Source organism: Chelon labrosus (assembly GCF_963514085.1).
Source record: "Chelon labrosus genome assembly, chromosome: 19".
Classification (NCBI taxonomy): Eukaryota; Metazoa; Chordata; class Actinopteri; order Mugiliformes; family Mugilidae; genus Chelon; species Chelon labrosus.
In genome coordinates this window covers 10,307,517-10,321,369 of record NC_140352.1, presented here as the reverse complement: position 1 = coordinate 10,321,369, position 13,853 = coordinate 10,307,517, and the positions used below count along the sequence as shown (strand labels likewise).

Sequence of the window (13,853 nt, the reverse complement as noted above, 5' to 3'; positions counted from 1 at the left end):
TCTACCTGATTTTATCTCAAAAAATGTCCTTGGTCTTGACCTTTAAGTTCCCTGAAATTGAAGCTCTAAACAGGTGATTTCTTTTTTTGTTCCAGCAGATGTCAGCATAGTGCTGCAGAAAGCGTTATTCACTGAAGCTGTTTTACCTTTAGTCTCAATCCAACTGTAAATATTAGCATACATCCATGACACAAAAGTTCCTGTCAACTGAAAAATCCAGAAAGGCAGTTGAAAAAAAAATGGATGGTAATCTCTTAAAACTTCCATTAACTCTGGACAATTTTTATTAAAATTATATATATATAATTATTATTATTATTATTATTATTATTAATCTGAACGATAAGAAAAATAAATAAATAAATGAATAAAAAGGTGTGCTATGTATCACTTTCTGTTGAAGTGACCTGTTTTCTGTCCAGGCAGCCCAGGGTCGCCATCTTTGTTTTGATCCACAAACATAACTGCAGAAATAAATTGAATGTGTTTTATTATAAAGTGGATGTTTTTATTATTATTATATTATTATTTTTTAATGGAGTTGTTAGAAGAGTTTCTGTGCGGCATATGGACACATTCAACACAGGAGTTGATGTTTTTAAACTCCGTTTTGCTACAGGTCAACGGCTAATTAGGCTAACTTTTAGGTTAGCATTAGCCCCGTGTCCACAATTATTTATTTATTTATTTATTTATTTATTTTGTATAAATGTTGTGAACGAAACAAACTGACAGTAAAAGCACATAAAAAACAGAAATACGTTTTATTTTATTATTTTACAGTACACGGTTTTATTTTATAATCGGAAGTAGGTTCCTATTGTTTCCAGTAGCTGACTTGATAGAGCCGGTGATCCGCGGATCTCCAGGGACAACACTCACGTACACAAACACACACGAACACGCGCGCACACACACACGCACACACACGAACCAACGGTAGCAGCAGCAGCAGCAGCAGGGCAGCGAGAGAAGAGAGGACAGACGGGGGAAGTAGGTGTATGTAGCAGGTGGTCTGCTGCTACTGCTTGGTCTTCAACTCTTTTTCAGTTTCACCGTCTGAATTATTCCCGTGGAAACGTGTGTTAGGAGGCGGAGACGCAGCGGAGGAGCGTTTGAAGGACAGCCCGAGGAAGAGAGAGTAACTCGGCTTCAGGTCGTTAAGTGAAACGGACACGACGAGAGGTTGTCAGCTCGGCTGTTGCCATTAAAAGAAGGAGCCTGAACAGTAGGCAGTGAGTTTTTGAGTGTTCTGCAGGTGTTTTTATTATTATTTGGAGGAGGAAGAGGAGGAGGAGACATGCAGGTACCGACACGGAGCAGGATGGTCTACCGTTGACGCTCGTTTATCCTCCACCCTGACCGAAAGTGACCATGAAGGACACGGGGGAATCAAAGGACCACCAACTAACTGTGAGTTTTTTTTTAATGTGATACCTAAAATTACTTGACCCTATTTAGCTGTCCACTTTACTGGGCTCACCTGTTCAACCAGCTACTTTTATGGCTCCTGTAACGTCCTGTTTCTGTTTATTTTTGAGCTCATAAAAGGGGTACGTGAAGGGGTCACAATGTTATACCTCCTACACCAGCACCCATTATGTCCTAAATGCTAAAAAAAACAAAAAAACAACACAGAATCTTTAAATTGAACATTTTCGACTACATTGCTGCAGATTGTACACGTGTACCTAATATAAAGCTTGTTTTCCAGTCTGCTTGTGACTCCAAACAGCACCCATTGTAGGTGTTATATGTTCAATTTTCCCGTACACTCCCTGCACTGTGTTCTGCAGCCCATACCTGAATTATTGAAGTGGCTGTTTCAGTTGCCTGGCCTCTCTTGTCCGGCTTATAATGCGTTTTCTACAGGGCGCTGACAGAGAGGGGACCCTATTACTCCCCTCTCGGTGCCTGGGCAAAACTAAGGTGGACAAGCATTGCTATTATTATTAGTAGTAGTATTATTATTAATAAAATAATACCAAACTAAAGGGCACATTTCTTACTAGCTGCATATGCCTGTGGATGGATGCAGCTCTGCTACTGCTGTTGTCCGTGTCACATTTAAAAGACTTTCCGCTGACCTCTGAACGTTTTCCTAAAAGTAAATCACTCAGACACGCAGACAGTAGTGGCAGGTCAACTCTGAACGTGTGCGTCTTTAGTTCTATTTCTTACTTTTTGCACAAGAGATTGGCTTCGATCAAGCCGGGAAGTGATTAAGGCTGGGATTAGGAATTAAACGAGGTCGTAATCCGTTCGTCCTACTACGCTCGCTTGCCAAAACATTGGGTTCACCAATCAAAACGGACGCATTCTTATGTAGAAGTCCTGCACTACATCTTCTGTTGTGGTATCCGGGTTAAACGTGGTGAAACTGCACCAGAATGATTCAACGGTGTAGTTTGTGGCGCTGTTAAACTGGATTGAATTAGCCCGCTGACTAAAACGGGCTTGTCAAAATAATAGAAACATTTGTCTGTACAATTCTGTTATTTAAAAGAATACTGAAAACCGTGACTTCATTAAGCTAAGATATAGTGCTGCACAGTTAAATCAGAATGCATTTAATGTATCTGATGTACTGGCATGCAAGTGTATCTATTATAAATCATCCCAGCATGCTCTGGGCAACATGCTATGTTCGCCCTACACCAGTCTTAACATAGAGGTAAAAGTATTTATGCTCATTTTTGAATTTCCACTTCAGCTTTAGAGGAGCATGAGTAATATGCAGAAAAAGGCAGAGAGGGGTTTGTTTAAACCCGGGACTTGATGACAGGTCTTAATGTGATTCTTCCTTATTGTCAAGTTGAACAGAAAAACATCTTTCATCCCGTGTTTGACATTTAAAAAGCTTGCTCATGCAGCTTTTGTACTGCCTCTCCTCGAATTTGGGTTGTTAGATGTCTCTTTTTTTTTTTTAGTGTTTCATATTCTGCTTTCTGTTAAATACATGATCCTGGCAACATCTTCAGCGATGATGATTTTGTTAAGACTTCACCGAGTTACGCCGGAGCTACTCTGGAAAATATTACGCGCCTGCTTTAATCACTTGTAATGTTTCCGTTCGAGGCAAACACGAGCTGCAGCTGACAAAGGCGCCTGTTTTTTTTTTTCCTCTTGTATTGCAGTTTCATTCAGCTCGGAGCAAGTCTAACAAGTTGTCTTAACGCAGTCACATATACAGTTACAGCTCTAGATAAAACTGCACCAAACACAGAATCAGTATGAGTAGAAACTCATGTATCGTCGGAGATTCAGAGTACTCTCGTGTGCTGCCGGTGTCATTTCTCCACATCAAGGTGTTCAATTCACTTTCCAACCCAATCATTTCTGCAAATTCAATATGTGCGCTGCGTACATTCAAGGATAACTGGATTCGCTCTGTGTGCCGCAGGTCGCCTTGAGGATCCGACCCCTCAGCGATGCCGAGCAGGAGGAGGCGGCTACCATCGTGGCCCACAGAGTGGACGACCAGGTGAGATGGCCGCCCTTCAGTCTACCGCTCTGTATCTTGAGTGAGTGACGGGGTCACCGTGTGTGTGTGCTTGCGCTTGTGTGGGAAAGGTCGGTTGTCTTCCTTTTCAAAACCCGCTTCCTGCCCATCACGAGGCTGCACAGATAAGATGTCTGCAGGGAGAGAGAGAGACCTTGGTGGATCCAGCAGCTCCTTTTAACAAACAACTCATTTGTAAAGCTCAAATGTCACATTTCATTTGTAACTAAATGCTAGGTGAGTCAGACCCGTAGCAGAGAGAGTGACCTTTCTGCCAGCTGATTGAAAGCAAATTCTTCCAAAGCTTCACCATAGCGAATGCCTGGAATTTAATTGGAATTCAGCCGCAGCAAGACAGATGGTAGTTCAGTCTATTAGTGTGTCTGTAGTAAGTAGGAGAACTCAAAGAATTATTATTTAGTCATTTCCTGGCATTTAGAAATTATTTAAAAAAACACTCCACCAATTATTAGCATTGTTCTCTTATAACTGTGGGATAAATTAAAGGATTAGCTTATCTTATTTACATAGAGTTTCCTACTTAATGGACGCTAATTAAATGATCTGGAAAGATGTGTTTCATGAACCAAAACATCAGTGACAATAGAACTTTTCTTGACATGCGCAAAGCTTCTGGTTCTGGTTCAAGAGCTTCTGAACCCAAACTTTGCTGACAGCATCAAAGATGACATCCATTCCGGCCTCGTTCATCTTTTCAAACTCTTGTTTGAGCATCTCGTTGTTCCTCCTGTCCTTCACGTCACCCGATGTTTCCCCCACGTGGGTAAATTCACGCACAGAAACAATTTAGTTATTCCCAAACAAGAGAAACAATGGTGTATACACGATTAGGAGGCGTTAATATTAAATGAACTATCATAGGTTTACAAAACAGTCGTCAATCTGGACCAGTCTGTTCTGAGTGAGGTGGTTATATGAGTATTTTTTTTTTTATTATGATTGGGCTGATTATTCAAACTACTAGTGGAATACTAATGTGCATTTAAATGCAGCAACTGCCGGGCAATCAATCAATCCGATATTTATTATTTTATTCGTCCTTGCTAATATCTGTCAACTTGATTACGTTCAACGCAACTCGAGTATTATTATTGACTGTTGTTACAGACATGCTGTTGGCCAGACAATTAATCAATCAATCAAAAAGAAAATCTGTAGACTAATTGATAACAAAGATTAGTTGCTGCTGTAATTACCTATGGTATGACATTTGAACGGTCTCTAAATTTCCATCTGCTGATATTTTGACGTATGAAAACGACTCTAACAGCCCAGCGCTCGGCTCCGTTTACTCGGCTTGGCTTCCTGATTGATTTGGCAAGAAAACCTCTTTGAATGGAGTCGTTATGCTAATTTTAATTTCCATTAGCGTAAAAACCCTCGCAGGGATGTTTCTGAATGAGCTGAATATTGATTAGCTGTGGTGGCCTTAGCTGTGCGCAACAGCAAACAAAAGGTTAAATACATACTGTGTGTATATTCTGTACTTTGTATTTCATAAAGCTGGATTCTGGATTCATATATTTTAGCAATAAAATACTGAATATCTGGACTTTATGTGCACAGTATTAGCATGTGACCTTCCACTCTATCCAAGCCCCACAAGGGCCATATTTGCCATCGGGCCTTTGCTTCTGAACGGGTCCCTCTTGGAGACCTTTTAGCAGAATGTGCAATGGTGATGACGGCACTGCAAATGATAATGAGCACTGCTACCTGCTGTGTCGTCTCCCGGCTCGGTGCAGGCTGCTTTGCGGGCCTGCTGGTGTTGGTGGTGGTGGTGTTTTTACCGAAACGGGAAAATAAAAGAAGCAGCAGCTGACACATTGGCGCAGGGTTGCCTCGACATAAAAGTGACAAGTGCTGGAGGGAAGCATTGCATTCATGCATGTGCGTAATAAGCAGCGTTTTCTCGTGATGCTGAAGGATTTTACTCGACACTCAACACTCAGTGGCGCTCAGATCTGAGTTGTTTGTCTGTCTTCTCAGAAGTAATTTAATTACAAGGAGTCTTAAGGACAACATCAGCACTTCTGCTTGCCATGACATCATTAAAATAGGCTTGGACTCAGGGGATTAGAGCATAACACCAGTAAGGTGGATATGGTGCTGACACAGCCTCCGTAACAAGGCTTTGTTATTGTCCCCAGCTCAACTGAAACTCAGGCAGAAGAAGTCTATTTATGTGTCTCCTGTTCATGTTGTGTTGATTTTATTCCCAACTAGCACAATCAATGCTGTATTGTGTCTAAACAGAGAATTACATATCGATTGGTCATACTGTATGGTCTCTATGAGTTTCAATCTGAATGTTAGCACAGTGCATTTACATGCATGCGCATTTATTAGTCAGACAGATTGATCGTGGGATTCTGCTTTTTAACCACGGGCTGACCTGAACTGCCCCCGACATGAATGGAGTGGATATAGAGAGGTAGGTCATGTCAACACAAGGATGTGGTGGGATTATAGTAGACGGGAAGTCTGAGTCTGTTTACCTAAGCTGTCACCTCTGCCGTAGCCATCACATCAAAGACTTATGCGGACACTGTATGTGCACGCAAACAACACCTCCAATCCTCTCCACACGCTGCCTCTTCATAAATGCACTGTCTGCTGATTACTTTGTTTGTGAGACAGTAGATGGGCCAAGGCCATATGGCCCACAAGTTGTGCTCAGACAGATTAGCTGGGCGCTGGTGGCTGACTTGGCTGACTGGGTGGGAGTACTCAGATCTGCCTGTCCTGGCAGAAAGCAGACAACTTGAAGCTGGTTAAGCCAGAGGAGATGAGCTCATTGGATGGAGTTTAGCTCAGGTTAAGCCTTGTGCCACCTGCTCTCTGTCCCCCTCTGGTTCACTCTCCCCCCCCGCTGACATCCTCGGGGGATCCGGCCGCTACCTTTCACGAGCCACCTGTTCCCGGTTACGCTCAAAGGGCTTTTCTTGTCCTTGAGTGAGTAGTACACAGGTCAGATGTGTAGTGAGGTGGATTTGTGAATGAGATACTAATTGACTCTGGTGTTTATTCAGTCAAGGTCATAATGAGTGACTTAGAAATACTAATTTCCCCCCAAAACTATAATCACAAAATTAACTTGGTTGTTGCAGAAGACGAAGTGGTGATGTGGAGGAAATTAGGAAACCAGCCCAACTAGTGTTGTCTTGAGACACTATGAATCATGCTTTGTCGAGTTAAAGGCCAAGTGTACAACCAGGCAGACTGAAGATGAAAAACAGTCTCTAAAGACGACCAATAGGAACATTGCATCGTGTGTTTTTGGTCCTTGTTTGTAGCTGCATTATCACACAATGATGTGTCATCAAAGATATTGCCGCTGGCGATAGCCTCATCTTTAAGTCTCTCTGAAGACATTTTTTGGTGCGATTGTTGTTGGTTGCTTTGAAAAATACTCTGTGCTTTGACTAGGATAATTTAAAAAACTGCTTTTACTCAAATCCACTCACTTTAAATACCACACCTGACCTCACCTGACCTCACACTGATGTACTTTTTAGACTTCTGGTATATTATTTCTTCTTTTCAATAAGGACACGACGTTGGGTCGCACCAGCTCCTTGAGTGCCATTTACTCTTTCCTAGAGTTTCCTTTGAGCTCTCGGACTAGGAAATTGACGGGTAGTAAACAAGTTGTTTGTATTTACATTCTGAACAGATGCTCGAAAACAAATTTAGCTTCAGCCAGACAGTATTTTCCATCCCAGAGGTGAGAGGTCCCTCCTTAAGAGGCTAACAGTAAAGCTATGTTTAGCGTAGGAGGGATAAAGATGGTCGCTCAACCTTGTGAAGACACCTGAGAGGACCTTTTCAACTCTCTACTGAATTCACTCAGCTTACAATGAACCAACTGTTGTGGTACTGTAAATAGGAATATTAAAACTGATCAAATTCCATATGCTGGAGAATACAATTAAATGCTTATGTAGTGTTGCCTCATAAACACTGGATTCCTTATTTCTTAAATCGTTTTTTCTTTGTCAGCAATAATAAAGTCAGTACAACCATCAAGCGTGTTCATAAATGTATCCATGCACGTGCAGATGGAACTATCCAGTTAGTGGAAGTGAGTGTTTACACCCTGCAGGATACGTCTTTCTTAGCCTTCGAACTTGTTCGGCATGTCTTCAGCAGGGTTTGTCTGTCAGTCGCACACAGAGGGGAATGCTTTATGGTGAGGCCCCGTCTCCATGGAGACACCTAGACAAGGTCAGGGCCATTGTTTGTTTTATATATCCCGTTCCGCGGTCGTACGTATGTGAGAATAAGGAATACAGTAGTGGAAGAGGTCCCCGACAACTGTGGATTTTTTGTTTTTTGTTGTTGTTGCTGCTTCTTTTTTTCCTGTCCGCAGCTGAACTGAATTAATTAAAGACTTTCTTTTAATGGGACATTTGTACAACTGGGCTTGTCAATGCAATCTGGACTGTGAGTGCAGTCGCAATGAATACACCACACCAAGTATTGATGGGGCTTTTAATGGGCATCTTTTGAATTCAGTTCAGATAATAGTGAACTTCAAAACCCTTCTTCACAATAACAAGAGCGCAAGACTTTTTCCCCTTCATGTGGTTGTCTGAGGAGTATTCTGTTTTCAGAGAAAGAGAGGAGAGAAAGAGAGAATGTCAGCCAGTAGGCAAACAAAAATGTACCATTTTGCCTCCCGGCTTCTTTGTAAAGATCAAGCCCTTTAAAACAATACGCAGCATTCAGCCCGGTCCAAGCACAAGGCTACTTGATTACAGTATGCCATGAACTGGCAAATTTTCTGCCTTTGTGGAGTACAAAGCACCTCACCTCAAGTGCTCAGTGTAGAGTTTCTGACACCCTCTACGTCGCTCTGTCAGTGAAAGGAGATTCAAATTGCCCTCACCTTGGAGGCTGCACTGCTGTTGGCCTGATTCAGCAAAAGCAGCTCCCCTGGAATTCAAACTACTGAATTTGAAAGGCTTTGTACTCAAAAGTCCAAGCATGATCTAATTTAGGTTTTTGATTACAGAAAACTCCAGAGAACATTGTACTGGCTGTTCTTGCAGAAAGTTCTTGCAGACTGTTTCAGGAAGCCAACCTGAATCAAAATGCACAATTCTTTTAGTGAGTACCTTGAACCCAAAATGACCACAGAAAAAATACGGACGAGTTTACTTGCCGTCTTAATGTTACTCCACCCTCTGTTGATGGAAATGTTTTTTAAAAAGCAGCCCATTGCTATAATAGGCTGGTTAGAAATGTGGGGAAACCTGGATAAAGGGCACACTTTGTCTATGTGGACTCTTTTTTACGAGACAGAGTGTTTGAATAGGTTCACGGCTGGACAAGACAAGGAAAGGAAATACAAATAGCCATGTCCTTTTTAACGGTGAAGACTTAACCTCCACACTCAGAGACAGAGGCCGGAAAAAGACCTGAACCTAAAATGGCAACGAGTACGGTTTATTTTGAGATGCAAGGTAGACCTACTTCTTCGCGAAGCTGGGTTAATATGTCAGGTCAAATATACTCGTCTGCCCCTGGCAAGTGGATAATCTTCGCTTTCGTTATTTCCTCTGACTCCACTTCCACCTACAAGTGGCTCTTTCTCTTCTTCCCCTGATCCCCGTCCCTCCCTTGAGTTTACGACAAGGGCCATTGTGCGTGGGTCCGTGCATGTTTGTGTGTGTTGCATGTCATCCCTCTTAATGCTCCCCCCTGGGTTTAACAAGAGGGCAGGGCGTGGCGCTAAGCAGCCTCTGAATGAGACCAGAAGCTAGAGTGGCCGCGTTGTTAGCTGCCTTGTAATCATGTAAACATACTTACTGCTAAACCCTCAGAGGGTACAGCGAGGTCTTTACTGTACGGACCATGGGACACCCTGATATCATAATGAGCTCAGTATGCGATTTAATTGAAAAAACACAATTATACAATCTAGCTGTTACATAGTGAAGAGTGGGGGTAAATTGTTTGCACCATGCTGTGGATATCTTGTGAGTCATTCATCGGTCCACAGGGTCATGATGAAAAGGAAGGAACTACCCTAAGGGTTTTTCCTCTAACCTCATCGACTTTTAATGATGCATATTGCGTTAGCATATTTTTCATTTTAGGGAAAGGATTAAATGAAAAACTCTTATTCATCTGTGTCCACAGTGGGTTCTTTCTGTGTATTCTCTGTTCTGTGTAACCAAATCAGAAGCACCTTGTTCCCCTGCTTCCTCTGTAGCCACCTAATAAGTCTCACACAAGCAGGAAGCCCAGGCTAGCCCGGGGCCGTAAATGTGCTGTTTTTATTGGGTGATAGGCAAGGACTGGTGTATCGCCACAATAGATCACAAATCGATTCCCACACTTAAGGTGAAGAACAATTGCTAAGCATCCTCTTGATATCCACTCAACACATTGACAACTGAACTCTAAGAAGAGCTGGGAAAAAAAAAAATAATAATTCACTGACAGCATGAAATGGTTTAAAAGACCAAAAGGTAGACAAAAAATAGATTTTGGCAATTGCAGACAGAAAAACAGATGGCACTGAGGGCCAGACAGATTTTCAGCGAGCGATTGTCGGCCGTTTAGGGAGAAAACATCTCCTGTCTGCCTTGGGTTTTAAGGATCTAGAGGGAATCAGTCTCTGCGGGGCTTTCGGTGTAATACTCCAGCCATAACAACAAGTTGTTTATATGGTCTCATCCATGAGACTGCTTTTCCCGAATAACGGTGGCAGTGCCGGTTAAAGCTGGAAGCAAGGGCATTGTTTACGCACGCTCACCAACTAAGCAGGGAATAGTGTGACCCAACGTAATCCACAAGGGTGCACCCTTCAGAAAAGGCTGAGTCATTAACAGAAAATCTGATATGAGTCATGACTTATGTTATGCAGTTGGCAGGGTGGCGTCCAGAATTTTGTGAAAACGAAACTGGCACCTCTGCTTTGATCTGTTTTACGAGAAAATACTGATCTTCCATCTAATCATGCTGCTCAGATGCTAATGAAGGAGGCTTAACAGAACTGTGTCACAAAGGTTAGCATGTTAGCATTCAAACATTAGCTTAACGTCACGCAATATGACCCTTTTTAAGACTCAAAATATTGCCAAGAATCATCTCAGGTTTCTGATATGTAAACACATGTTGGTTTAAAGAACATAACAGCTCACCACAGACTGGATAAAGCTGAATTTTATTATATGTCTTTTGTACTACTAGTCTCTTCCTGTGTGTATATTCCCCTTAAAAAGCTTCTGTTTGAAGCAGGCTTTTTTTGAGATGGGCTTGAATAGTTCAGTATATTTGGTCATATTTTACTATGAAGCTTCATTTTGACCAGCTCCTGTTTGCTCTTTTAAAGTAAGTGCATTATGTTTTTAATACAAGCTAAACGCTAAACGCTGTAGCTGTTTCAAAATTCAGTTGACAGAAATTTGGCTGTTTAATAGTGAAACATTACAAAACATTTGTTCTTCTAAGAGCTTTTCATTGCCATTTTCAGTTTTAGTCTTTTTGCACCAATAGCACAGTCAGAAAAGCATATTTAACACGCATACTGGCATTTTTAAAAGGAAAATTAATTATGGCAGTTTTCCATTTCCATTCACCTTTTAAGTTTTGACATTTACAGTCTTGTGTGGCCACTTGTCACTGTTCTTTTAAACTTCCTCTTTGTTAAATTTCTGTAATTCATAAAAAACGGAGTAAAAAAAACAGAGTAATGTCTATTTTTGAATCCCTTTGGTTTGGCCACAAAAGGCTTGAAGCCACTTGGAAACCGTAATGGCTGTTTGGCGTTTTACATGGACAACATCTTCCATTTTGTCTTGTCTGATGGGCGAAAACACTGAAAATAGCATGCAGTTGAGCACCATTCTGCTATTACTGTCATTATGTGTGAACATGGGTGTGAAGTTAACCTGACACTGTACTAAATCGATCCTTGCACAGCTTGCTGCTGCCTCCGTCTGAAAAGACCCTCAAAAAGCCATTACTTATTAAAGGTTCTTCATGTTTTTTTCTGCCTTTAATCTATAAAAGAGTCTTGTAATTCAGATGAATCATAATAATAGTGAGAATTGTAATGAAAAATAACAAAAAAGATTCTGGCTTTATATATGTTCAAATGGACTAGTACTAGCAGTCGTCAGTGTCTTCTTTGTTATAGTTACAAATATTCATCTACTATGGACCACGAATATTCATCTCTGTTAAAAAGATGAACATAATACTCTGCATTGTAAAATACTGGTAAAATGTTCAGCATTGTCAATTTTTGTTGTTGTCTACCTACCACCTACCTAGCTCTCCTGACTTAAATCCCTTTAATTCCAAAACTACTACCTCACTGATTCATATTTCAGCGTCCTTCTTTATATTTTGAATTTTCTTAAAAGTGGTTTGTAGAAAACTGAAAATAATACCATACTTTAAGCGAAATCTTTTGGTTTCCCATTTTTAGACCCAAATTGCAGCAGACTCTGAAGTTGTTTCTCATATTGTCAGTCTGCGGCGACATGTTGACCCACAAAGACCTGTAACTTGATTCCGTCCATTGTGTGTAAATGCGTATGTGTGTGTTGTTGTCTGGGTAATTGATTGCTCCAGTTTGTGTGTTATGGTCGACCTCTGGCCCCTCGCCTCAGGATTACCTCTGACCTTCAACAACCAACCTATGCCAGTCTCTGGCAGCTGCTGAACTACCCTGCCAGTTGGTAAACCTTTGGATGTTTGTTGTTTGTGATGCTACCACGTGCTTAAGTAATAGCTTAGCTGGTAATCAGCCTAATTACCTCTGCCAAGGAGGGTGTGCTTGTGGTGCTGTTGTTTGTTTGTTTCCAGGATATCTCCAAATCTGGTATGGAAGACAAGGAACAATGAAAAGGCGATGGGTTGGTAGTTTTGCACTTTAAAATAAGGACACATGCATGGTTGATGTATTTTATTATTTAATTTTGAATTGTCATAAACGGGAGTATCAAGTCACCCGGTGGTCTTCCATATCTGAGACCTTAATTGTGTTCCGAAGGTACAATGAATTGCTTTTATGAATGAGAAACCACTGTATTGTTCATCTTATCCTTTGTAACCATCTGTGCTTGTGGCATTCATTAGTACATCTGTCCTATGTGCCCTTGGAAATGATGAGAGTATCAAAGGAGGTAAATTGGACGAAAAAAAATAGAAAGGTGATTTCTGTCATCCAATTCTTGATCTTTCTAGACTTCTTATTGCGTTATGCAATAAACTTGAAGGCCTATTATTGAGTGTCTGAGTCGGAATTGCTGCGACCCTCATCTGACTGTACTGGTTGGGCATTTGTTTGCCACAGCCAGACGTCTTATGTAACCTCAAATGAAGAGCAGACCTTGCTATCAGGCACGCTGTATCAGGTACGCTGCGATCCAACACACACACACACACCTGCAATCATGGAGAGCTCCTGAAACGAGATATACAGTAGCATTGTTGGGGTGCAGAGGGCAGCGCTGAGGGTTTCTATCAGATAACCAGCTGCAATTGTGCCCGCTGGATTTTCCAAAGCTTTGGTTGCGTTTCTGAAAGAGCAGCTTGAAAGGTTGCCCCGTAAAGGTCACTGCCGAGACCCGATTGCTTTCTTTTTGTGATCTTGATCCTTTGTTCTTTGCCGTATTCTTGACACGGCACACAGATGGCATTGTTAAACAACTCCGCCGTTATGTCAGTGTGCAGCCCGAAGATAATGGAATGGGGATATATTGAACTCAGAGAGAGCCCGGCTGTCCACACAGATGCTTCTTTCGTATTACAGTGGATGCTGGAAGGCTGGTCATTACATTAAAGATGAATATTAGCATGAAAATAAAAGGATAGTCAAGGATGACGGTAGGTTTTGGCGTGTCTTTTGGCGCTGATGGTTCATTTCAAATCCAATTTGACAACAGATAAGTGAATTAATTTCAGTGAGTTGTAGTGATGATAGACAAACAAACCTTTGGTAACACGTAGTAAGCGGGCACTAAGACAAAGTAATGTCAACTTTGAAGCAATGTAGTTGAGGTGAGTACCAATTTCAGTGTATGATGTAGGTGATAAATGACACAAGCACTGACTTCCCTAAATGTTTACTGCAACATTGCAAGGAAACACCTTCCACAACTACCAACAAATTCACATAGCGGGCTCGGAGTGTTCGGTGTACCCAGACGGAGCTCTGGCATCATTGGCGGTATTATCTTTTCAAATGAAGAGCAGTGGCAGCAAGACGAGCTAGCTCCGTACGCACCTTAGCGATATTTTAGCGGTCTCCTTGTTTCACACAGAAACATTTGGGGTTGCGAGAGGGTTACCGAGGCAACCGGAGAGT

General features: G+C 41.7%; 1 protein-coding gene across 2 annotated transcripts in view; it reads left to right on the top strand.

Annotated features, from left to right (window-relative positions):
* Positions 1–840: 840 nt before the first annotated feature.
* The window catches only part of kif19 (kinesin family member 19), a 34,588-nt gene continuing 21,575 nt past the window's right edge, over positions 841–13,853 (top strand). For both annotated transcript variants that reach the window (XM_084567406.1, XM_084567405.1), the window contains exons 1-2: positions 841–1,413; positions 3,404–3,484. In XM_084567406.1, coding sequence (XP_084423532.1) covers positions 1,375–1,413; positions 3,404–3,484 — 120 coding nt within the window. In that variant the 5' untranslated portion in view covers positions 841–1,374. The remainder of the gene's footprint in view (positions 1,414–3,403; positions 3,485–13,853) is intronic.